Raw genomic sequence first — 23808 nt, 5'->3', positions numbered from 1 at the left:
CTACTCTTCTCCAACGGTGAAGAGCTGACTCCCGCGCTACCAACCCATCTCAAGAGTCGTTTTCCCCTATACCTCTAGAGAAGGCCTTGCTATCCCTTGGAGATGCTTTATATGGTTCGGCATTTGATACAAATGCTGACGGGTCAAGTGTAACTATAAAAAATAATTTAACAGTTGGCCATTTATATTCTTCTTAATTGCATGTCTTAGACATTGCAATACCCTGATGGCTCAAGTCAGGTTTCTAGTAGTGGCCTAGCGTCATTGTTGTATTGGTCACTGTGGTTTCTGCCGTCGCACGTCATCCGAACAATAATGCTATCCATGTCTGCGGATCCAAACTATCCCTCCATTTTTACTTGTAAGGCACGCATATTAAAATTTAAACTTTACAATCTTTGACCAATAAATTAACTATCATATTTTTATTTTAATAATGTAAAGTTTATATGGTTGGGTTTGTAATCAAATATACTCCACAATGATCATAAGTTTATAACCATAAATAATATAATATAAGATCAATGAATGGTCAAAATATAATTTGGAACATCATGTCAAGTTATACCATACCTTTAAATATAATATTAAACTTTCAGAGCTCTAGCTCTAGAACCAGGGTTTTCAACCCAAAAGCTTAAGCTGATAGGGAACAATTATTTTATTTAATCACGCCTGTCAGGATTCGAACTCGAGACCTCTAGCCCTGATACCATATTGAGTTGCATGCACCAACCAGTTCAACCAAAAAGCTTAAATTGATAGAGAAAGGTAGGCAATTCACTTGTACTCTAACACTCAAGACATGGGCTCCTAATAAGGCTAGGAGTCCCCAAACAAGCCCATTGGATAGTCAATTAAGAGGGAAGTTGTGATACTATACCTATACAGGTTTATTGCGGTGTCAAACACATCTAGTAACACTTTGACTAGTCCAGTGATGACCTCATGATCCTGAAAGTCCCCACCGTCCTTTTTGCACCACGACTAGCGATAGACTGTATGCATGTTGTATGGCATGCATATTTAGTCAAGTAAAGCAGTATGTACATCAGACAAGGTTGGTAGGATCTTCAAAGAATGTGACAACCATCAACATCGGTCATCTCACACTTGCATATACAGTATCTCCTTTTTATTCCAAGATAAATTTGACAATTTACATTCACAAAAAGAAAAGGAAAAAACTAAAAGGTAGAATTTTCTTGAATGATACATAGGCATTATTGGTTCTTACATGCGCCAAAAGATCGAGTTTGTACTTTTTTTCCATAACCACTCCCTTAATCCCTTTCTCCTTGTTGCCTCTACCTAACAACAATTTTTCTGGCTGTGTTCTGTTCAGTACAAAGGCATGAGCTCTATTTCAACACACTTCAGAGTTGAAAAAAAACGGAGAAGCTTCCTTCATTACTAGCAAATTTTGTATGGACACACTAGGCACTGCTCTTATGGGAGAACACCAAGAAACATAACCAGAAAGCCAGTGCCAATTAACAGAAAGAACCTTCCTGTTTAATTGCCTGTTCAGTGCAGTGAGAAGCTGCGAATTTAATTATTATTAGAGGGGTTAGCTGACTAATAACTAGAGAAGAGGGCGCCGTTCCTCTGGAACTGGTAAGAATCGAAGGGGTCCTCGTAGGCCGGCGACGGTGGCAGCAAGAGGTCGTGCCACCGCGCGTCGTCCACCATGTCGTCCTCTAGCCCCGTCGTCTGGAACACGAACTCCGGCAAGCCCATGTCCATGAACGCGAACGGCGACTCCACGTCGCGGGTCAAGCAGGACGACGACCCCGAGGTGGAGTAGGACGTCGTCGGTGTCGAGACCGCGGCGGCGGCGGTGGGGGCGCAAGTCAACGCTGGTAATGGCGGCGGCGGCTGGTCGCCCAGTGGCACCATGATCTCGTCTGGGTGCATCATCGGCACCTCGTCTGTGCAGAAGCCGGGGGACTTGCGGAGGATCAGCTCGTCGTCGCCGTGCTCGCTGCTACTTCCCGTCGCCGCCTTCTCCTCTGGAGGATTCCTCTCCGGAGGCGGCGATGGCGGCTGAGCTTCCGACGAACCGACGGCGGGCGGTGGACTCTGTTGGTGCTCCTGCGGCGGCGAGAGGGGCTTGTGGGTGAGGGGGTCGATCCCCATCTTCTTGAGCTTCTTCTTGATGTGGGTGTTCCAGTGGTTCTTGATCTCGTTGTCCGTTCGCCCAGGCAATTGCGACGCAATCTTTGACCACCTAAACATTTTTTTTGGTTTTTCAAAAACAAAAAAAGAACTCCTTTTTAGTTGCATCCTAGTTAACTCCATACAAATACTTATAGACAACAATTTGTATTTTCAATTTTTCAAATAATCCATCAACACAATCCCGTTAATTTTAGCACCTGTTGCCGAGCTGGGCATGCAGGTCGATGACGAGCTTCTCCTCGGCGTCGGAGAGGAGGCCCCTCTTCAGGTCCGGCCGCAGGTAGTTCGTCCACCGCAGCCGGCAGCTCTTGCCGCACCGGAGCAGCCCTGTTTCAATTCCCACGCAACAATTCTTTCCATCATCACAATCTTAATCTCACGAAACAATTGTTCATCACGAAAACAATTTTAAAGATGTTTCGACGGAATAATCTTCCGGTGATCACCGGGGAGTCACGGCACGCACCGGCGAGCTTGGGCACGGCGCGCCAGCAACACTGGCCGTTGCCGAGGATGAAGCTGACGAGCTTCTGGTCTTCCTCCGCCGTCCACGGCCCCTTCTTCAGCCCCACCTTGTCGCAGCACGGCTGCCTCCCCATTTGCGGCTACTCACCTCACAAATGATCAAGGTCAGGACAGGTACGGCAATGGCGGTCGAGATGGATAGCTAGGACGAGGAGAGCCCTCTCTCTCTACGGATCAAGGTGCAGTGGCTCACCTCACCTGCCTTTATAAGGCTCCAGGGCAGGGGAGACTAGGAGAGAGGAGGACAAGGTTACCAACTTGCCATGCCAGCAGCAGCAGGTAACCACATGCAGTAGTCAGGCACGTCGCCGTCCTCGTCGTCGTCGTCTTGTTCCTCGCTCGCGTGCGCGTGACGTCGAGCCTGGCCGGCGGGCCCCCCGGCGCCGAGCCGTCGGCAGCGTTCACTCTACGTGCCGCCCTGTGATGAGCTCGCTCGACCTGCTGCTGGGCGTCTGCTCATGGGTCCCTTTTGCTTGCGTTGCAATTGCAAGTGCTGCACTGCAAAGCCTCTGCCTTTTTTTTTCTTCTTCACCTTTTCGTGCCCGAGAAACAAAAATTATCCACAGTCAGTCGTGGATTTCTTATCTCTTTAATTTTCACCGGCCGGCTCTTTATTTTTCACGCGAAAAGTTTCACTGCCGACCGATCGATTTTATCTTGGCCAGGTTGGTTGCAGCGAAGTTCGTTCGGTCAGTTCTTTCTAGATCTTTCAGACGCCGCGTGCAGATGGAGATTTTCTTTCCGTCCTGAACATTGCAACTGCGATGAAATGGAGGCTCTGCGGCCGCCGTCTGCCGGCCGGACTTGGTGGGCGATGCTTTGGCAGTCAGCAGGCTGGAATGTTTGAACGACGCTGCACACGGAAGAGGTTGACATTTTTTTCAGTCTCATTGTCAGAATGTCAGTCAGTACAAGGAGCTTCGTCCCCGTGACATCACGGAATGGGGTGATCGCAAGCTTGCGGCTCTCCATCGGCGACCTTGACCTCCTCCCGTGTTCTTGCAAACGCGCTTCGCACTGGGAGGGAAAAAAAAAAGAAATGGCAGCGAGGACGGTTAAAGAGGGTGTAAAAGTCGAGTGGTAAAAATGTGTTCTGGATCGGATTTAACTGATTCACCAACCGGGCAGTTACAGTCAAGGTTTTACTCCAAGAACAAGAACAGGTCGAATGAATGATCACCAACCGGGCAGATACAGTCAAGGTTTCACTAATTCTGTTCATTCATGGACCGACCTGTTCCAATTCATGCTAAATTTGGACTTCCAAGTCAAATTGGTGGTCCCTCTTGTTCTTATTCAGCAGCAATCAATAATGAGGAAATTATAGTAGCATATCCTCCTAGGTATGTACTCCTATCAGGTCAGAATAAACATTTTTCTTAGTCATCACTCTACCAGCATGATTAAGCACTCCTTTACAGATAACTAACAAAAGCACCCGGCTTGACCCAATCCATGCCGTCAGAACGCCGTGTTTTGGTGTCGTTGCGAGGCCGGATCCGCCACAGATAAGCTGAATTCCATGTAAAAATCATCGGTGATCATCGTGCTTTCGATCCACTGTCATCCATTAGCCCTCCATCATTCCTCAATCAGACATTCAGTTTGGCTGTCAAGCCCTTTTGACATGGGATGTGAAAGCATTTCATCATCCCAGGGTCCCCCGAATTAGGAGTAGCCAGGTGGCAGTGCCAGCCGTGCAGCAGGGTCAGCCTTCCCTTTCCTCCTCGCGCCACTTCCACACAAAGGAAGAAGATCAGGTCGCCAGCCACACATGACATGATGATGGATGAGAGGATGTTGGGGGTGGGGGTGGCCCAACCCAAAGATTGTGTTCTCCCAACAATCAATCTCTCACACAGCTGAAACCATACAAGAAGAAGCGAGCTCAGGACATGTGCGGCACTCGCCATCAGGAAAAGGGGCTCTCTTTTTGCTGCGTCTCCCGGCACGTCCAGTGGCGCCGGACGCGTGTGACCTGGGAGGCGATAGTGCTCATGTAAATGCCGTGGATTCGTGGTCAGTTCTTCAGTGCCCATCGTCGACGCTCACCGACACGGAAATGAAAAAAAAAACAGTTAGCTGATACTGCAAAAAGGAATGTGTGTGTGAGAGAGAAAGAAGGCCTTCACTTGAGTTCATGGCAAGGGGCAGATGGAACAGCCCAGCAGGCAGCAGCTGCCTTGCCTTAGAACTCACTAGTGAAGGGCATACCAAGATGTGTCAGAGTTCTAAGGGACGAGTCCGGTGCTGCCACCTGTTCGATCTGCGACCAATCTTTTTCTTTTTTTTTCTCAGAATAGTTTTAACAATTGGCATGGTAATTTAAGATCAAACCAAGGAGATCAGGGAATGGGAAACCTGTTACCCAGTTTCACACCCAGGAGTTCTCATGATCCGACCTTCTGCTTCAGATGTGGTCTGAACTTTGAGGACGAAAAAGAGTGCGGTATCTCCATCAGTAAAGTTATATTCCGGGGTCGATTTTCACCATGTTAAACCAAAGGATTCCCTCCTGAAATTGACAGCTGTCTGCTAGAACCTATCAAGCAATGGAAAACAGAGAGCCTGGGAAGAAACTTTTTGCAATGGTTCTTGGTTTCTTTTCTCACTTCATGATGTCGCATGCTTTGCTCACTTGGAGGTTTGGAGGGAGATGATGTGTACCTGGCAGTACAAGAGCAGCTGATTGTACCGTGGGATCAGGAGGCATCTGGGATCAAACCACTCCAGTTTGTACTGTACAATCTTGCTATCTATCAGCATCAAGAAAAGTATAAGGCTAGTGTACAAGCAGATGGGATATGAATGCTTTCAAACTTTTATACAAACTACTAAATTTCTCAAATAACCGTGTTACACATTAAATTATTTGTTTTTGCTTACCATTCCATATCTCCGTCAAAATCCCAGGCAGATTTAGCAAAATAGTTATAGAACGCGGCGGCATTGCTCTTGTGAAAGTGCGAACTGGAGACATGATCAGAAATTCAGAACCAAACACTGTTTGTGAAAGTGTGAACTGTACACGATCAGAATCAGACACTGAAAGCATTTAGAGGGACAACTGTCTCTGCGGTAAAATTTATTGCCAGCGTACATATTCCAGTAAGTACACATGACTCTTAAACATTGGACACGAAGGGACCAAAATATTGTTAGTAAATAAAGTTGAGTATTGGTCTCCTTGGACAGCCATAACATTCACATTGAGCCCGTGGTACGGCAACCAAGAGCACTACTGTCATTCAGACAAGTTGCATGTACAAGACCATCAAGTCAGCACCCACTTTGTTTGACGAAAGCAATATATTATTGAGCTTCTGGTTCGCCAATTTAATCTCATAAGCTCCACAGGTGACGATTAGGTCAATAAGAAAGGCTGTCAAAGGATAGCCAGCCACATATCAAAATAACTGATTATTTGTTGCCAGAAGGCATAAATTCATTCTGACTTCTAATCACCATCTCCCAGACTTTCGAGTGAGGTATCGAATGCTGTGCATTCTTGACAGGTGAACTGGCCAGACGGCGATAAATTTTCTTTCAAATTTGAATGCCTCTCGCAGTAGGGACGATTGCATGTGGAGCATTTTGGGAGCTTGAGCCAGCAGTCCATACACAGGAAGTCAGAGCAGGCCAGTCCAGTCTCGCCGAGCTCCTCCAGGTCGATGCACCCACCACATGTTTCGCATCTAGCAACACAAAAGAAGCAGCCTCGGCAGTGGGTCCAGCCATCCTTCACTTCCCTGAAATATAATCAAATCGTCAGAATGGAGTTACACGGAACCATTTTTTTCAAAATGAAGAATTGGCTTAGGTCAAAGTCAATAGACCTGCAGAAATATAAGACTGTTCAAATATTAGCAGCAGTTATTCCAAGACAAGAGCAACAGACCAAAACCTAATCACCAAGTTGCTTTCATGTAGCCCATAGAAGTGGAATTCGGAACCATTACCCAAAAGTTATTCAGGCAACACACCCAAGTCAGCTATACCACAACTACAGGAAAGCAGACGCAAGCAAATATCTTTAAGTAAGACTAGTGACTGCCATAAATCAACGATGGAGCCATGCACAAAGAGAAACGGTATAACAATGCCAGTTCTCTACCAGTAGAGTCCTGGGGGAATTTCCAGTGAGGAGATTGAATGGGAACTCAAAGGATCCCAAGACTTGGAGGTACCTACCTACAGTCCTTCCTTGTACAATCAAACACCAGCCTGACATTTCTGCACAATGGGCACACATCTACATCAATAGGACGACTGTCGTCAGTGTTCAGCACTTCATGGACTCTATGGTTGTAGTAAAGTGCTTCGGCATCTTGTTGGCTGCTTCTGCATATGAGAGAGTTGATAACATCGAGATGATGGTTAGTCATCTTGCAGATTCCATGGAGTCGAACACGACTGAGATTGCCTTTGCACTCACGAAGAAACTGAATAATTTTCACCAGACCATCAGCAGTTAATCCTGTACATCTGGGCACAAAGAGCTGCAAATAAAAGGGGAGAAAAAACTTTGAACTAGATGCACATAAAGGCCAGTGCAATTATTGCATAGCAGAAAGTAACATAATGAGCATGAGTTCTCAGTGAAGGTTATATTCCGTGGTGGTTGCAGAATTTTGTGATACACATGTAATCAAGATTCTAATCCATAGGTATCAAAACAGCAACCAGACAAATACATTTGTAATCTTCAGTATAAAAACAAATTTATACAGGTAGAATAAACATAAACATTGGACAGAATCTATCATGCAAATAAATAAACAAGATCGACAAACATATTTTGAGGTGACAACAGTGTTCAAAATAAGTGTCAGTGACTTATTAACAATAACTCATCTAACCGTTTCTCTTTTTTTTTGGGCTAGAACCCCCATGATCACCCCCCAACAATTCAAAGGAGCACCACGCCATCTCTATTGCTTTCATGGTATCACGAGTCCGGGTTACTCCCGATTCATCTCCTTCCGCATCTTACCACGCCGCTGGCGCTGCTCCAGCGCGCCCCTGCCCGGCGCTGCGACCCTCGCACCGGCCCTCCGCCGTCGTTGCCTTCCCCATGGCCGGCTCCCTGCCGCCCCCCGAGTCCTCTGCCACCGCCAAGCACGATGCCGCGGCGGCCGAGGCCGCCAAGCGCGTGGCCGATGCCAGCGCCGCCGACGCTGCTCAACGCCGCGCCGCCCGCAAGGAGGCCCGCGCAGCCGCCCTCACCCACACCATCACGGCTGAGGTCGAGGCTGTCGCCGTTGTGCAGGAACGCGACGCCGCCACCGCTCACCTTCGCGAGGCCCTAGCGCGCGCCGCCCAGGAGCGCAAGGGTGCCCCACCTGACTCCGACGAGGAGGACGCCCGTGACGACCTCTCCGTTGTCTACGATCAGGCACCTGACACCCAACAGGCCATGCTGCTCCACGAGGCTGTTGCCGTCCTCAACTTGCACGCCCAAGCTGTTGCCGTGCAGAACATCTGGAACCTCATCCCTATCATCCTCGACGTTGCCGCCGACAACTACTCATGGTGGCGTGAGCAATTTCTCCTCACCGTTGGCAAGTATTCGCTGCAGGATCACGTTCTTCGCGGCGTTCCCGCTCTGGCCTCTCCTAATTGGGGGCGCATGGACTGCGTCGTCCAATCTTGGCTCTACGGCACCATTGCCTACGACCTCGTCGACGTCGTCATGGAGCACGGCGAACGCGGCGCCACCGCTCGCGCCACCTGGCTCACCATTGAGACGCAGTTTCTCAGCAACCGGGAGACGTGGGCCCTCTACCTCGATGCCCAGTTCCGGAACTTCGTCCAGGGCTACTTGTCCATCACGGACTACTGTCGACGCTTCAAGAGTATGGCGGACGCTCTCGGTGATCTCGGCGAGCCGGTCTCCAACCGCACCCTTATCCTCAACATCATCCGCAGGCTCAACGAGAAGTTCGCCGCCATCGGCCGCGACATCCGGCACTCTCGTCCTCTTCGCTCCTTCCTGGAGGCTCGCGACGATCTGCTCCTCGAGGAGCTCACGATGGCGTCCCCTGCTTCAACTCCGTCCATGGCACTCCTCACCGGCGTCAACACTAAATCCTCCTCTCGCCCCTCTGCGCCTCCCCACCAGTCTGTTGGCTGTTCCAACTCCGGGGGTGGCAAAGGGGATGGCAAAGGGGGGTCCTCCGGCGGCAACTCCTCCAAGCAGAAGTGAGACAGGGGCCGGCGTGGCAGCTAGCTACGTTAGGGCGGCGGCAGCAACAGCAAGGCCCCTGCCAACCACACCTCTGGCGCCCAAGCTCCTGCCCCCAGCGCTGCCCAGGAGACAGGCGGCCCCTGGCCCTCCTTCTGGAACCCGTGAACCGGTACCATTCAGATGTACCCGGGCCCGCAGCAGCAGGCCACCGCTCCTCTCCATCCAGCCGTGCCTACACCGCCGGTCCAGCAGGCGCAACAGGCTCTCCTCGCCCAGCAGCAGGCGTTGTACGCTCAGCAGCAGCAGCAGGCGCCACAGGTGCCCCCGGGTTTCTACAACCCCATGACGAGTCTACCTTCCTCCTAGGATCAGCAGTCCCTCGCCTCAACGTTCAACACCATGACCCTCAACCAGCCGCAAGTGAACGACTAGTATCTTGATTCAGGTGCCACCTCCCACATGACTTCCGACGCTGGTACTCTTTCACATTCTTCTCACCCGCGGTATCCTTTTCTTTCATCTATTGTTGTCGGTGACGGCTCCTTGCTTCCCGGCTACTCCAGGTTCCTTGTCTCTTAATAATGTTCTAGTTTCGCCTAAACTTTTTAAGAACCTCATTTCTGTTCGCCAGTTTACTTCCGATAACAATTGTTCCATTGAATTTGATCCCGCTAGTTGCTCTGTGAAGGATCTGGCGTCTCGGAGGCTGATCGTCAAGTGCAATAGCTCTGATCCACTCTACCCCCTGCGGTTCCTTGATGCCCACGCCCTTGCTGCCGTCTCCACCTCATCCGTGTGGCATGGCCATCTCGGTCATCCCAGTCATGAAGTTTTGTCCAAAGTCGCTTCGGCTATCCCTTTTTGTAATAAAGACATTAATACCATTTGTCATGCATGTCAGTTAGGGCGCCATACTAGCCTTCCTTTTTAGTCATCCGCTTCTCGAGCGTCTAGCAATTTTGATCTTATTCACTGTGATTTGTGGACATCTCTTATTCCCAGTGTTTCTGGATACAAATATTACTTGCTCATTCTTGATGACTGCTCTCACTATTTGTGGACGTTTCCTCTACGACTCAAATCTGACACATTTGCGACTTTGGCTAACTTTTTCTCCTGTGCGTACTCAGTTTGGCGCAACTGTGAAGGCCGTTCAGTGCGACAACGGCCGCGAGTTTGACAACTCCAACTCACGCACATTCTTCCTTACACATGGGGTCCACCTGCGCATGTCCTACCCGTACACCTCACCCCAGAATGGCCAGGACGAGCGCATGATTCGGAGTGTCAACAATGTTGTTCGCTCCCTTCTTTTTCAAGCCAGTATGTCACCTTCTTATCGGGTTGAGTCTTTGCACACTGCCACGCATCTGGTTAACATCTTGCCCAAAAAACGCTTAGCTCCTCCACACCGCGCATGGCTCTGTTTGGCGCCCCACCTACCTATGATCATTTACGGGTCTTCAGTTGCACTTGCTATCCGAATCTATCTGCTACTGCGCCACACAAACTTGCTCCCCACTCCACCCTGTGCGTCTTCCTTGGCTATTCTGCTCATCATAAGGGATACCGCTGTCTTGATCTCTCGTCCAACCGAGTCATCGTCTCTCGACATGTGGTGTTTGACGAGACTTCCTTTCCCTTCTCTTAGCAGCAATCGCCTCCAGCTAATGCGGATTTTGATTTTTTGTTGGAACCTCTTGATGTGGTGCCAGCGCCTATTGGCTCGGTACCTCCTCTGTTACCTGCAGTTACCTGCAGGTTCTCCACCATTTGCACCTTCGGCGCCCCCTGCAGCCTCCAGCGGCGTTTCTGCTGCACCCGTCGCCTCTGCACAGCCACGTGCGGCTGTGTCCCCCGGCGTTCGCACACTGCCACGTGCGGCCGTGCCAGGCAACCCAGCACGGCCACGTGCAGCTAGTGCGGACTCCCCTTTGCAGCTGCCTGTTGCGGACTCCCCTTTGCAGCCGGCTGCTGCCTCGCCGGTGCTATTCCAGGAGTCTCCTGGGGCTGCCCCGTCGCCCCCTCCTGCGGTTCCTGCTGCTGGCACTGCCCCTGCCTCGCCGGGCAGCCGCCCCGGCGCTGGGCAGCCGCTCTTGGTGTACTCTCGACGACCCCAGCTGCCTCCCCAGCCCCCTGCTCCTGCCGTTATACCTCACGGTGCTGTTCCCGTGCGTCCCGTCACCAACCAGCACTCCATGACGACACGCGGGAAGCTGGGATTTCGTTTGCCGGCGCTATTTCACTCCTCCCCACTGTCCCAGTGCCCCGCACCTACCGGAGCGCCCTTGCTGATCCAAATTGGCACCGGGCTCTGCAGGAGGAATTTGATGCGCTCTTGGCCAACAATACGTGGGATCTCATACCACGTCCTGCTCGGGCTAATGTTGTTATTGGCAAATGGGTCTTCAAGCACAAGTTCAATGCCGACGGTTCTCTGGAGCGCTACAAAGCGCGATGGGTGCTTCGAGGGTTCACTCAGCACCCCGGGATTGATTTTTCTAAGACTTTTCAGTCCTGTTGTCAAGCCAACCACCGTCCGCACAGTGCTGTCCTTGGCCCTCTCTTGCCACTGGCCGATTCATCGGTTGGATGTGAAGAATGCCTTTATTCATGGGGCACTTTCAGAGACCGTTTACTGTGCTCAGCCTGCTGGTTTTGAGGATTCCGCCCGCCCTGACCACGTTTGTCGGCTGAATCGCTCTCTATATGGACTTAAGCAGGCTCCTCGTGCTTGGTACAATCGATTTGCCTCTCACCTGCTGCAGCTCGGTTTTGTGGAAGCCAAGACCGACACTTCTTTGTTCGTGTATCACCGCGGCGACGACATGGTTTATCTTCTCCTTTATGTGGATGATATAGTTCTCACGGTGTCTTCGACACCTCTTCTTCGTCGCACTATTGATGCCTTACAGCGGGAATTTTCTATGAAGGACCTTGGTGAACTCCATCATTTTCTGGGTATGCATGTGCAGCAGTCTGGTGATGGTCTTTTTTGTCCCAGCGCCAGTTTATGCTGGAGATTCTGGAGCGTGCTAGTATGACTGATTGCAAACCTTGTTCCACTCCGGTTGATACAAATCCCAAGCTGTCTGCTGCTGAAGGTGCTACCCTTGTCAATGGGACTGATTTTCAGAGCCTCGCTGGTGCTCTCCAGTATCTCACCTTCACTCGCCCAGATATTGCCTATGTTGTTCAGCAGGTCTGTCTCCACATGCATGATCCTCGTGAGCCGCATCTTGCTGCTTTGAAGCGCATTCTGCAGTATATTCGTGGCACTCTTCACTTGGGTTTGCTTCTACGACCCTCTACTCAGTCGGATTTGCTGGTCTACTCCGACGCTGATTAGGCTGGCTGCCCAGACACCCGAAAGTCTACTTCAAGGTATGTAGTCTTCTTGGGCGATAACTTGGTGTCCTGGTCATCCAAGCGTCAGAATGCAGTCTCTCGCTCGAGTGCCGAGGCCGAGTATCGGGCAGTTGCCAATGCCGTTGCCGAGGTCTCTTGGTTGCGCCAACTCCTTGTTGAGCTACACGTTTCTCTGCGTCGCACCGCCCTTGTTTACTGTGATAACATCAGCACTGTCTACATGTCTTCGAATCCCGTTCAGCATTAGCGCACCAAACACGTGGAGATTGATCTACACTTTGTTCGTGAGCACGTTGCTACCGGTGATGTCCACGTTCTTCATATTCCGGCGAGCTCTCAATACGTCGACATCTTCACCAAAGGCCTGCCTTCTTCGGTGTTCACGGAGTTTAGGTCCAGTCTGAACGTTCAGGCTGCCGATGATCAGACTACGGGGGCATGTTAGATATGTATGTGCTGTGTGCGTGTGTATGGGCCTCCTGTGGTTGTGCGCCAGGCCCAGGCCGGCTCCCTGCCGTGCCTAGATAGATTAGGATAGGCAGGTTATCCCTTGATTAGTTATGATTCTATAAACCTCTCCCAAGGGCTGCCTATATATTTGTACACCTTGTATACCCTAATCAATCTACTATTCCACACAATCTCTATTGCTTTCATTAACAAGTCTTCAATAGCCCCTTTCAAGGTTTGAGTTTGACAATAATCAGAGTCTCAGACTTTCAGTATGAAGCTGTCCTCGATGATTACCTGTTATTGGTTTCCAGCTAGTACAGTACCATGTACATTATGGATTCATACATCCAGGGCATCTATCCACATTGTCACCAGCAAGGAAGCAGAGGACAACAATAAAGGTATCTCAAGCTGAAGGCACTATAGGTTACGGTTTGCAAAAAAATGTGGCATTTGAAGTGTTCCAGCTTTTTTCCCCTTTCTTATTTGAGAAGGCATGTTACAGGTTTTCGTGGCCAACATATTGAGTAGGGATTGACAAGGCAAATCTTTCAAACGATCCAATCTATGCAGTTTTACAGTAACAACAATACAGATTGATGGTTCGGGAATAGCACCTTAGCTAGCCAAGCACAAAAAGAAAAGGAGGAAAGAATTATAAGAGGATACTAATCCAAGAGAAAATGGGAGAACAAAGTCCACGATTTTTGCAACTTTCACTGTTTTCAAAATTGACAAGAACATTGAATAAATTACTGCAGACTGGCCTCTCTGGATGAGGACAATGGCAAGTGTGATATTGCCATGTGCTTGGGGAGGCTGGGCGCCAGCAGGCCCAACCAGCCCAACATGTAGCCCAGCCGGCCCAACACATCAGCCCACTTGGCTGCTACAGCAACCCGTTTAGGTTAGGGTTTAAGAAGAGTCTAGACAATAGGATTGCTTGTACTTCAAATCGAGTTAGGTTTGCTTGTAAGTTAAGTCGGCTCCTCCCCCATAAATATGAGGGGAGGGGCAACGGAATTAATCAAGTAGGAAAAGGAGCTTAGTCCATCTCCTACCTTTTGCTACGGTCTTCTAAAACAGCTCTCCAACCCTAGCCACCTCCTCCCTCTCGCTCTGCGCCTCCTCCATGGCCACCAGCCACCCTCTCCTCCCCCAATAATCCAGATCCATGGCACATATGCAGTTCACAAGTCAGGGGCATATACAATGAGACCTTATAGCATCAACTATATAGCGTGTCATGAGATAGTAAACCCATGAACAGTAAACGCAGTCTGTTCATGTCATGAACAGTACCCACTGTTTCTGTTCACAAGGAGGACAGCGCCTGTTCAGTCGCCTACCAGATGGAAACCGTTACGGCAACATCTACAATACATCAACATCAGCGTCAACATCTCCTCCAATGACGACTACACCAACAGCCGTGAACGCCTCTACTATGACTTGCAGCGTCACCACCTCTAAGGCGGCACCTTCTTCAACCTCTCCTATGACACCGACCAACAATGTGACGACCAATAACATCACGATACCAACTATCTTTGTTGTCAAAGCTGCACCAACCATAGGCTGCGCTCGAGATGAGCCACGACCTCCACGACGTCAACAACTCTACCAAGACAATCCACTACGTCGCCGTCATAGTCATCTTCCTGCTACTCAGGTGATGATGCTCTTTCTCAAGGAGGAGACGAAACCAGCACACTAACTACCTCGCAACTTCTCACCATGGGATACCTCGGGCGACAACCGTGGCCACCACCCATCCAGGAGGACCTTCATACGTCTACAGGAATAAAGGGCGGCTATATCGACTCCAACCACGACACGAGGAGAACGTTGGCTCTACAAGGAGCAGACGATGAGCTACAGCGTGAGAACGCGCTATGTGAAAAAGTAGGGGTAGATGTCATGTGCTTGGGGAGCCCGGTCGCCAGCAGGTCCAACTAGCCCAACACGTAGCCCAGCCGGCCCAACACGTCAGCCCGCTTGGCCTGCTACAGTAATCCACGACTACTGTACGTTTAGGTTAGGGTTTAGGAAGAGTCTAGAAAATAGGATTGCTTGGTCGAGTTAGGTTTGCTTGTAAGTTAAGTCGGCTGCAAGATAGAGAGAATGTTTAAACTCTGAGAAGGTACATCTGAAGATCAAGCAAAACTTTTAGAATAAGATCCAATCTGCCTCATGATTGAAACAGAGGAAATGGAGAAAAAAAACTTACATGAGTTAAGTGGTCAAGAGACAGTGCAGGGAAACAAATTCTTAGTAATCCTGCTGATGCATTGCGAAAACCTTCTACTTCTTGCAGAAATGGAGATTAGAATCTTACTTAGCAGGTGATCAAGCCAAGTTCTGGATGCTTATGGGGTGGGTTTTGATTCTAGTTCTAGTTCTTCCATCATGCTTCACTAGAATGCGGGATCCTAGTCATGTATTAGATATATGCAACACACTCAAACTGCATCCTCCAATGCCAAAATCAACAAAAAATGTGCCAGCCAAGAAAATGATAGGCACAATGATTTAAACTAATAGATACCCTGTATAAAATCCTTTATCTGGAAGCCTTAGATATAGAATGCTGGAGAAAAATAAAAAATGGCATCCATGTGAACAATTGACAAAAGAAATAGAGCACACAAAGATTATTCCAGCTCAAATACATATATGCGCCAAATATTTCGGTTAACAAAGAACAGAACAAAACAATGGAGTCACTATTCTTGATCCCATGCAAATGCAATGCAACTGTGATTAAGTATGCTCCTAATTCATGTGCTCTATAAAAACTAGATTATGATCTGTCATTATGAATTTATGATCAAGAATTCCTTCCCAAGATATAGATCATTCTTTTTCAGAGTCCTCCAAAAGATACTCCATAGAAATGATGTCACATTGGTGGAGAACACAAATATGAGATCCATTCATCTGGCATTTTCTGTAGCAAAAGATTTTATTGCATAACAACCACTATGACCGTAAACGTTCCCAAGGAATAAAGAAGACAGCAGCATTTGGCGTTAACAGTTATTCAAGATATTTAACTCTGTTGGTGAAATTGCAGTTTGCAGAGTATAAATGTTCACCTACTGGTCCGATGCTCCTACTCTAATACAACGAAACCCTCAGATAGTGGTTTGTTCCGGATTAGGGAAAATCCAGTGTCAAGAATGGGAATCTTAATATCCTCTGTTTATTCATTTGTCATCCTCCGCAATAGAAGTACTGAAACTTTGTCTTTCTATTTCCATGGTGACAACTGATCGATTCTAACAAATGCAACTAATGATTTTAACATATACACATCAATTCATGATATGCTATACACCTACATATTGAAGTTTCTGGAAACATAGATCAGCATTGCTGCGTCACTCTTCAGTTGTGCCAGATAGTATGCTTCTTGGTCCATTCAATGCCTGTACGGCATGACCAGATTCAAAAGCTGTCTCATGAGAACTAAGCAGTAGCTCGGTTCATAGAGCCTGGTTGAGCTGCCCATGCCGTGTGAGTACATCCCTAAAGGCTTTGGTATTGCCCTTTCTTAAGACAAAACTAGAGGGATGTCTTCTCCCTGTGATCGATTTAAGCTAGCACATCTGGAACTCCGCAACTAGGATACATTGACAAGATTGCCAATAAGTTACCTGGGTGGAAAGCTGCTATGATGCACCCGGCTAGGAGGGCTATCCTTGAGCATGCGGTGCTCACGGCCATACCCATTTGTCAGCTCATTGCCTTGGAATTCCTTAAATGGGTGATCAAGGCAATCGACAAAATTCAGAGAGCTTTTATTTGGAAAGGTCACTAGGAGGTAAATGGAGGCCATTGTCTTGTTGATTGGGGCTGGGTCAAAAGACCAATTGATCTTTGGAGGACTGGGAATTCTTGATTAGGAGGTATTAGCATGGGCACTGGGAATGAGGTGCATCCTAATTCAGTGGCAATGTTCACCATCTCAGTTATATCTATTGTAGGGGACAGCAGTAGAACACTTTTTTGGAGTGACAAATGGTGGCATAGAAAGTCTGACAGACCTTGCACCATCCCTATGCAAGCATGTGCTAAAAAGAATTGTAAAGCAAAGAACGGTTCAGGAAGCTTTGACAGATAACACCTGAGTTTGTGATATCACAGGAGATCTGTCAGCAGAAGCAATTTTGGAATACCTAGAATTATGGGGATATTATCTGAGGCTGATCTCTCTCCTGGAGTGGAGGATCAGCACTTGTGGGCACCACCTCATTTGGGGGAATTCACAACTAGATGAATTATCAACATTTCTTTGTGTGATATGTTGATTTTGCACCATGGAAGGAAATTTGGAAAACATGGGCTCCACGTCTGCAGATTTTTTGATTGTCTGGCCTCCCTGAAAATGCAGAACATTTGGCCTGTAGAAGTGTCGATCACCCACAGTGTTTTTAAGGCGTCGCCTAGGCTTCACCTAGGCAACAAGGCGGTGGTGGCTCGCCTTGCCTAAAGGTGTCGCCTTAGCCTGCCTAGGCGTCGCCTAGGCGATAAGGCGGTGGTGGCTCACCTCGCCTCGCCTTAACGCTTTAAAAACCATGATCACCCGGAATGATGTCCACTGTCATCAGGAGGAGGAAAATGTCTGGCATTTGCTCATGTCTAGTGTGTTTTCAAAAGAAGTTTGGTTTTCGGCTCTGTAAATAGTTGATCTGCAATAGCTAGCAGCAGGGCCAGATGATCTCATCTTCAGTTGCAGCGCCAAGCAATGATGCAAGTTCACAAGCAGCACCGCAAGGGCTTCAACTCCTTAGTTATATTGGTGGTTTGGTTGATTTGGAAACAAAGGAATACATGTCTGTTTGAGGGGCCTCACCAAACTTCAATGTCATCATGCAGGACATTAGGGATGAGGCTAGAATATGGTGTATGGCAGGAGCCAAATGTCTTAGGAGCATTTGGCCATAGATGATGTGCTTAGATCGCTGCTTGTGTGTTGTGTCTTTTTATTCTTTGCGATTTTGTATTAAACCCTACACTAATGGGCTTGTACGAGTCTTCTTAGACTCAGCTCTCCTGCTCATTCAGGAAAAAAAATGTTGATCTCATGAACTCACTGAACACAGTCAAGGCACCAAGAAACCAACATCCTTTTACCTGTAATTGATTGAGTATTGTACTTCACAAACTTAAGTATATTTCAAGGTTGAATTAGTTAATCTCCCTCTAGCACAGGAAATTTTTTGGCTAAGACAATGTGAAAATTATATATTTGCACCATGAAGGTTCTTATGATTTTTGAGACATTGGATTCATCGAAAGAAGAGCCCATGTCTACTTCTCTAGTTGTTCTTTAGCAATAAAATGTCAATTCCTACAGCAATAGCTAGAATTGTACAGTTAGATACTTCTTTCCATGTTTGCTGTCCCGTGTGAGCATAGCTCAGCATAGCTAAACCTAACCATTCTGCAAATTTAGGCCCTCCCTTTCTCATTTATCTTCATATATGTATGAATGTATCTATTATTACACAGGTAAAATATTAATTTCTATCTTAATTGACATTCTGACATTGGAGTAAATAAATCAGTTCAGTCTGTGTTCCTTCATGAGCTCATGGCCTCAAGTACACAATTTTTCTTCACAATTACATATTGATGTCCATCATCCTTGTATTACACCAGGGAGTTAGGGGCCACTTCATTTGGTTCAGATGTGCCTAATCCATTTTTTTTTTAGATTCTTCGCATTACTACACTTGCTGCAGTTATTTTCTTCTATTTGTGTATCAAGACATGTTTTTATTTCTACATTCTTTTCTTGTGATTAGCAATGTTGATGAGGTCCATGTTAACAACAATAGCATCATGGAGGCTAACTAGCATCAACAACAACATTTTTTTTCATGGCATGTAGGGTCTTATTATAAACTTTAGAATAGGGTCTCCAAAATGTCAGATACATCTAATAAATGTGATAAAGGCATACCATATTAATCAAGAACTATCCATATTAGAAAACACCTAAAGTTGAGCAGTAAAACTTGCCCTCTTTGAATTATAACAACATGAGCCGATCTAGTCAAGTGTAATTAGTCACCTTATGGAGAGTTTGTTTTAAAGAGCACATTGTCCCTGCATCGATCTGTTCCTCTTTTATCTATCCATTCATCTTATTTGTTTATAAAAAATGAATAAATTCATCAGTACCATGCATGTCATTCCTCATCATCTCCATCCGCAGTGCTATCAGATGAATTAAATGGGAAAACGAGGAATCAGATCCTCCAAATCGTGGAATGACAGATGAATTAACGACACACTGCTAATATTAACCCATTCCAGTTCCACGAACCAGAAAGTACTCCTAGACTACCATCCTGCAGACTGCGGAGGCATAATAGCAAACACTAACCGCGCACCACATGCGCGCGATTCCACGAACAATCCAACCCGAACACTAACCGCCAGTTCCATGCACAGGGGGAGCATCGCCGTACCTCGGTGACGCCGGGGTTGCGCTGGACGACGCGGAGCAGGCCGTCGTCGGAGACGCGGGGGCACCCGAGGAGGTGGAGCGAGCGGAGCCTCCCGCCCGCCCTGTCCGTCAGCGCGAGGAGCGCCTCGTCCGTGACCCGCTGGCTGAGCGGCGGCTCCACGGCGAGGCGCCGCCACAGGAGCGGGTCCCCCGCGACGGCGTCGCGGAGGCCGCGGCACGCGCGCGCGCAGGCAAGCAGCTCGCGCAGCCGCATGTGGCCCAGCGCCAGGAGCAGGGCGGCGTGCGGCTCGCCCGCGGAGGAGGCGGAGGCGCCAGCGCCGGCGGCGGCCGCGGGCGGTGGCGGCGGCGCGGAGGCCGTGGCGGTTGTCGGCAGCATTCGAGTGGTCGGGGCGGTTGCCTTGGGGAGGGAGGAGGAATTGACAGCAGCAGCCAGCAGGAACCGAGACGCTTTTGCTCTGGATTTTTTGTACGGCGCCGTCTGCCAGTGCCTGGTTTCTCAGTTCGCAATTCCGAAATTCCGGGTGTTTAACTTTTGTCACCATTTCATCCTCCTAGACTAGCTCTCCGAAATTCCGAATTGATAGGCTCATGTATTGTAAAATCTGACGATTTCATGGGCATCTCTTGTGAAAATGACATGAAAATAAAAACAGTAAAATTTCGTTTTAAATCTTAAGCAAGTGTGTAGACGCATATATGTTCTATGCTTCTATAAGCACGCAAAACCTCAAATCTAGATCCACTGACATTAAAAAGATCCAAAAAAAAAGTCAAGTTTTGGCTGCGTTCAAATTTATCTTCTTTCATCTCTTTTTAAAATGGTCGAATTTGAATTTGAGGTTTTGTATGTATGTAGAGCATTGATACATCTACACCTGTACAACATTTAGAATTTTTTTTAAAAAAGTTTCAATATGCTTTAAATGATTTTAACCATTTTCAATATTTGTGCCATTTTCACTAAGATGCGCTCAACGTTTCCAATCGTGCAAGAAAAGCATGTTTTCTTCTTCCTGTTCTTGTACAAGACTTATGCCTCAAAGTTCAACCTAAAATAATTTTAAGAGCTTGTGCGTTACACCAAGAGAGTTGATATTCAACAACTGCTTGCTATTTACTCCAGCCCTCCATCTCACCACTAAGACAAATAGGTGCACAGCAAACAGCATGGCCTAGAGGTCTACCGGTGCTATGGCAAATGATGTATTCTAATAGGTATTGTTTTACAGCGTATCACCTTTGTGCTCTATGCACACCTAACGTTTCAACGAGAACAAACAAGGTTGTTGGCATATCCATTACATTACCACCTCTGTCTGCAAATAGTTGCGTATTAAGAACAAATGGTCTTCATTTACCGCATGCGTTGCATTATCTATACCACTCCAATTATTGAGTTGTAAAGGCATGGATTGTCGGGGATATATTCCTAGTATCCGCAAGGAAGGAAAAAGACGGACTCCTAGTAGGATTCCTCCGTAATCCTACTAGAACTCATACATTATAATCCTACTATGACTCCTACCTTGTAACCGACTAGTAATCTCATCCCCTGGAGTATATAAAGGAGAGCAGGGGTCCCTAGATCGGTAGGCGAAGACCTCATAGAACCACAACGGAGGACGAAATTCTTAATACCAAACAACATCCAAGCGCAAGGCGTAATATACAACACCCCAAACAGAATGTAGGGTATTACACTACTCTGGCGGCCTGAACCTGTATAAATTTGTGTCTTGTGTCCTCGCTTTTACCTTAGGTCCGGCGATCCCCCACCAACCAATCTACTACCTCGGGATACCTCTCGGTAGGTTGCCGGGTATAAAACACCGACATGGATGCCCCATCAAGCCTAGCACTTGACAACCACTTAATTTCAATCCTCCCCCCACATTTGCAAATTCATTGTGCTTTTATCTTACTTGCCACTTGGGCATTTTGAGTCTACGAATCTGTCACAAAATGAATGATGAAAGAGTCTAGAAAGGCCAGGGTGATCTGGAGACTACGATTATAAGCAATTAGGGGTACTGGGCTAACAAAAGTTAATTGCATATTCATCACCCACCTCTCTAGACCTATCCAATATTTAACTATGGATGTACTGTACCTTTGGATCATATCTAGTTGAGCACGGGGGACCATTTGAACTATACTTGGTATTCTCTTTCTTAGCGTTCCACCTCGCGGGGAACTCTGGTTGCGCTTTAGTTGGCTTTCTCTTTTTTTCAATTTTCTCAGCTTGACCTACTTGACTCAGCAGTTAGAGTATCGCTTTCATACGGCGAGAATTCTCTTAACTCACTCAGAGATCGGCCAGCCAGGGTAAAGAATAAGAAAAAATGTTCCGGTAATAGAGATTGCCTTCAGCAGGAGATGAGTAGATCGCTTACCTGGAACTTCTTAGCCCTCTTTCCTTTAGAAGAAAAACCTTTGTGAGGATGTTTCCGTGAGCAGTAAGCAGCGGATCTCCCCTTTTTTGGGGGAAAGCTGGTGGCCCTTTTGGCGTGTTAATTCTTTCGACAGGCGTTCTTCTACTTGCGAGTTCTGTTACAGCAATTGGGAGTACCCTTTTCACCGCAAGTTCTCTTACATTTAGTAAGCCAGCAGCGAGAGATCTGACCCAACTTTCTTGTCTATGTTATAGCTAGGACTTGGATGTTCCAGAATCCTCTTGCCGAGCTAGAACGACCCATCTCCTATTTCTGCTTCCAACGCCTACACGTTGAGTCTCAGTTACTCGAGAAAGACTTATTCATAGTGGAGATTCCCGTAAGGGATAGGTACTGATTCATGCCGGTCTGATTGCTGAGTTCACGCTGTCTATTTGTCTTTGGTCCGTCAGCTTCCTCTCTCGAAGCAAGACGAGATGAGATCACCCCTGATCTAATTGAACAGGTTCAAAGGGTATTCCCAGATGCTAGCAGCCTCACCTCACTGCTACTAAGGAATGGAAGACATTGTACCAAGTCCATAATGGTCAAGATTCCACACGGAAGGGTAAAATCAAGGGCCTTAGCTTGGAATCTCCTGACTTACCTTAGCACTATTTTCTCATTGCCTGCTTGCCACACTTTTTCATATCTTAAGTCAGTGAATTACCCGCGGTGAGGAAGAGAGATTAGAACTCTAGGATTGACAGGAGTGTTTCTTCTCCTTGCTAATTGATGTATGTCAGTGAAGAATGCAAGTTGACCAATAGAAGCTATGAAGAACAGCACCTGTGCAGTATGTCATTTATAACGGATTGACCTTGAATAAGCCATTGAAATGCTATCAAAAGATAGCTTTGTTGATAAGTTATTTGAGTTCTAGATGTCTACAACTTACCACACTCGTTTTCCCTTTGTATCACCCGCAGAGTAGACTTCTTTTGTCTAAAGCTGAAACCTGTTTCTTCAGTGAGAAAAAAAGGTTGTTCTTTGGAGGGACATCCCTGGCTAAACAAGTTCTTTGGGTTTTTGCTCTGATGAATGTGAGGGCGACACCCTGAGCCTTATATTTCATAACATTTATTACTAAACACGGTAAGGTCATGTGTGCTTTATGACCAATAAATAAGAAGCATTCAATTGTGGTGGAAAAGAGTGAACTCTCAGAATATCAGTGCCTTGGGTAATATTCATTTCGGATTCAATAGACGACGTGTAAGAAAGCTAAAATGAGAGTGTAAGGAAGTCTTGACTGATTGAACAGGAATTCTGGAACATTGGGTGGGGCGTAGCGTGTCACTCACAAGAGCACGGCTAAGCGCAAAAGCAGGGGAAAGGGATGCTTACTTGGATCCTAAGCTCAAGTACCTCTCTCGTGAACTTCTTGTGTGCTTCTTGACTCCTCAAGGCACTGGAATGAGAGGGTAGCATTAGTTTAAGCAGATTTCCGTTGCCCGTGCCTTATCGCTATCCAGGGCCGTTGATAGGATTCGATTCTCAAAGTCAACCTCCAAGGGTTATACTAAGAATGTAGCATACCTAAGAAATGATTTATCTAACGTTCGTTGTGAAATAAAGAAATGCGCAGATCGCTTCTTCTACCCTTCCTGTCGGTCCGGAGCATTGATTCCCCATAACGAATAGGCTAACTCTATCTCTCAATTGCCTATCCTGTGCTCGAGAAGGTCCCCCAGTTCCTCGGCAGCACCTTAAAGTGCATTTAGTTGTATAACTTTAGACTGGGGATATTCCCCACTCCATGGCATCTTTCGCTCATCCATTCAGCCCGCCCGCCCGCCCAGACGCGTGCCCTTTTGCATTATCATCTACCGCCCTTTCTTTCCTCCCGTCCCTTCACGCATGAAGATCATCGTATGTATGTTCGACTTCGGTTGCCGGTGCAATAGAATTGGCGGGAGTATATTATGGCAGGATCAGGGATGGCTTACAGATGCAAAAGTAAAGGTAACTAGGGTTAGGGGAGGGAAGATACCGAAGAATCTAAAGGTGACTATGGAAGATATCCAAGAATGGTGTTGATTATAGAATAGAAAGATAAGCGTGTTAAGCTAAATCAAGGAGCTGAATTATCTCTGTCTCGGTGCTAGATCTATTTGCTCTGCCATTTAGATCTGAGAATTTATAGAGGAAATCGGGTGAGGTCAGTTAGTAGTTCCTAG

General features: G+C 47.4%; 3 protein-coding genes across 3 annotated transcripts; 1 reads left to right on the top strand and 2 right to left on the bottom strand.

The window, feature by feature from the left end:
• Positions 1-1120: 1120 nt before the first annotated feature.
• LOC117860150 (uncharacterized) lies at positions 1121-2910 on the bottom strand. The gene is made up of 3 exons (XM_034743391.2): positions 2648-2910; positions 2379-2508; positions 1121-2230 (listed from the first exon to the last, which is right to left on the bottom strand). The coding sequence occupies exons 1-3, from the start codon at positions 2778-2780 to the stop codon at positions 1579-1581; spliced, it is 915 nt and encodes a 304-aa protein (XP_034599282.1). The 5' UTR covers positions 2781-2910; the 3' UTR covers positions 1121-1578.
• Positions 2911-5760: 2850 nt separating this feature from the next.
• LOC117862146 (F-box protein SKIP28) lies at positions 5761-19599 on the bottom strand. Its single transcript, XM_034745663.2, has 3 exons — positions 19198-19599; positions 6898-7205; positions 5761-6455 (listed from the first exon to the last, which is right to left on the bottom strand). Exons 1-3 carry the CDS (start codon positions 19570-19572, stop codon positions 6164-6166), a joined length of 975 nt encoding a protein of 324 aa, XP_034601554.1. The 5' UTR covers positions 19573-19599; the 3' UTR covers positions 5761-6163.
• LOC140223084 (uncharacterized) lies at positions 7781-8911 on the top strand. Its single transcript, XM_072294515.1, has one exon. The coding sequence runs from the start codon at positions 7781-7783 to the stop codon at positions 8909-8911; it is 1131 nt and encodes a 376-aa protein (XP_072150616.1).
• Positions 19600-23808: the final 4209 nt, after the last annotated feature.

This window comes from Setaria viridis, chromosome 6 (genome assembly GCF_005286985.2).
Source record: "Setaria viridis chromosome 6, Setaria_viridis_v4.0, whole genome shotgun sequence".
Lineage (NCBI taxonomy): Eukaryota > Viridiplantae > Streptophyta > Magnoliopsida > Poales > Poaceae > Setaria > Setaria viridis.
Note: the sequence above shows the minus strand (reverse complement) of the source record. Positions and strands in the feature narration are given on the sequence as shown.

Excerpts from the sequence above, each read along its gene's own strand:
- LOC117860150 (XM_034743391.2), bottom strand. The coding sequence starts at position 2,780 with ATGGGGAGGCAGCCGTGCTGCGACAAGGTGGGGCTGAAGAAGGGGCCG. Across the intron at positions 2,509-2,647 it reads CGCCGTGCCCAAGCTCGCCG|GGCTGCTCCGGTGCGGCAAG; the intron begins GTGCGTGCCGTG and ends GAATTGAAACAG. Across the intron at positions 2,231-2,378 it reads CATGCCCAGCTCGGCAACAG|GTGGTCAAAGATTGCGTCGC; the intron begins GTGCTAAAATTA and ends AAAAATGTTTAG.
- LOC140223084 (XM_072294515.1), top strand. The coding sequence starts at position 7,781 with ATGGCCGGCTCCCTGCCGCCCCCCGAGTCCTCTGCCACCGCCAAGCAC.
- LOC117862146 (XM_034745663.2), bottom strand. The coding sequence starts at position 19,572 with ATGCTGCCGACAACCGCCACGGCCTCCGCGCCGCCGCCACCGCCCGCG. Across the intron at positions 7,206-19,197 it reads GCAACCCCGGCGTCACCGAG|CTCTTTGTGCCCAGATGTAC; the intron begins GTACGGCGATGC and ends TTTTATTTGCAG. Across the intron at positions 6,456-6,897 it reads TGTACAAGGAAGGACTGTAG|GGAAGTGAAGGATGGCTGGA; the intron begins GTAGGTACCTCC and ends ATTATATTTCAG.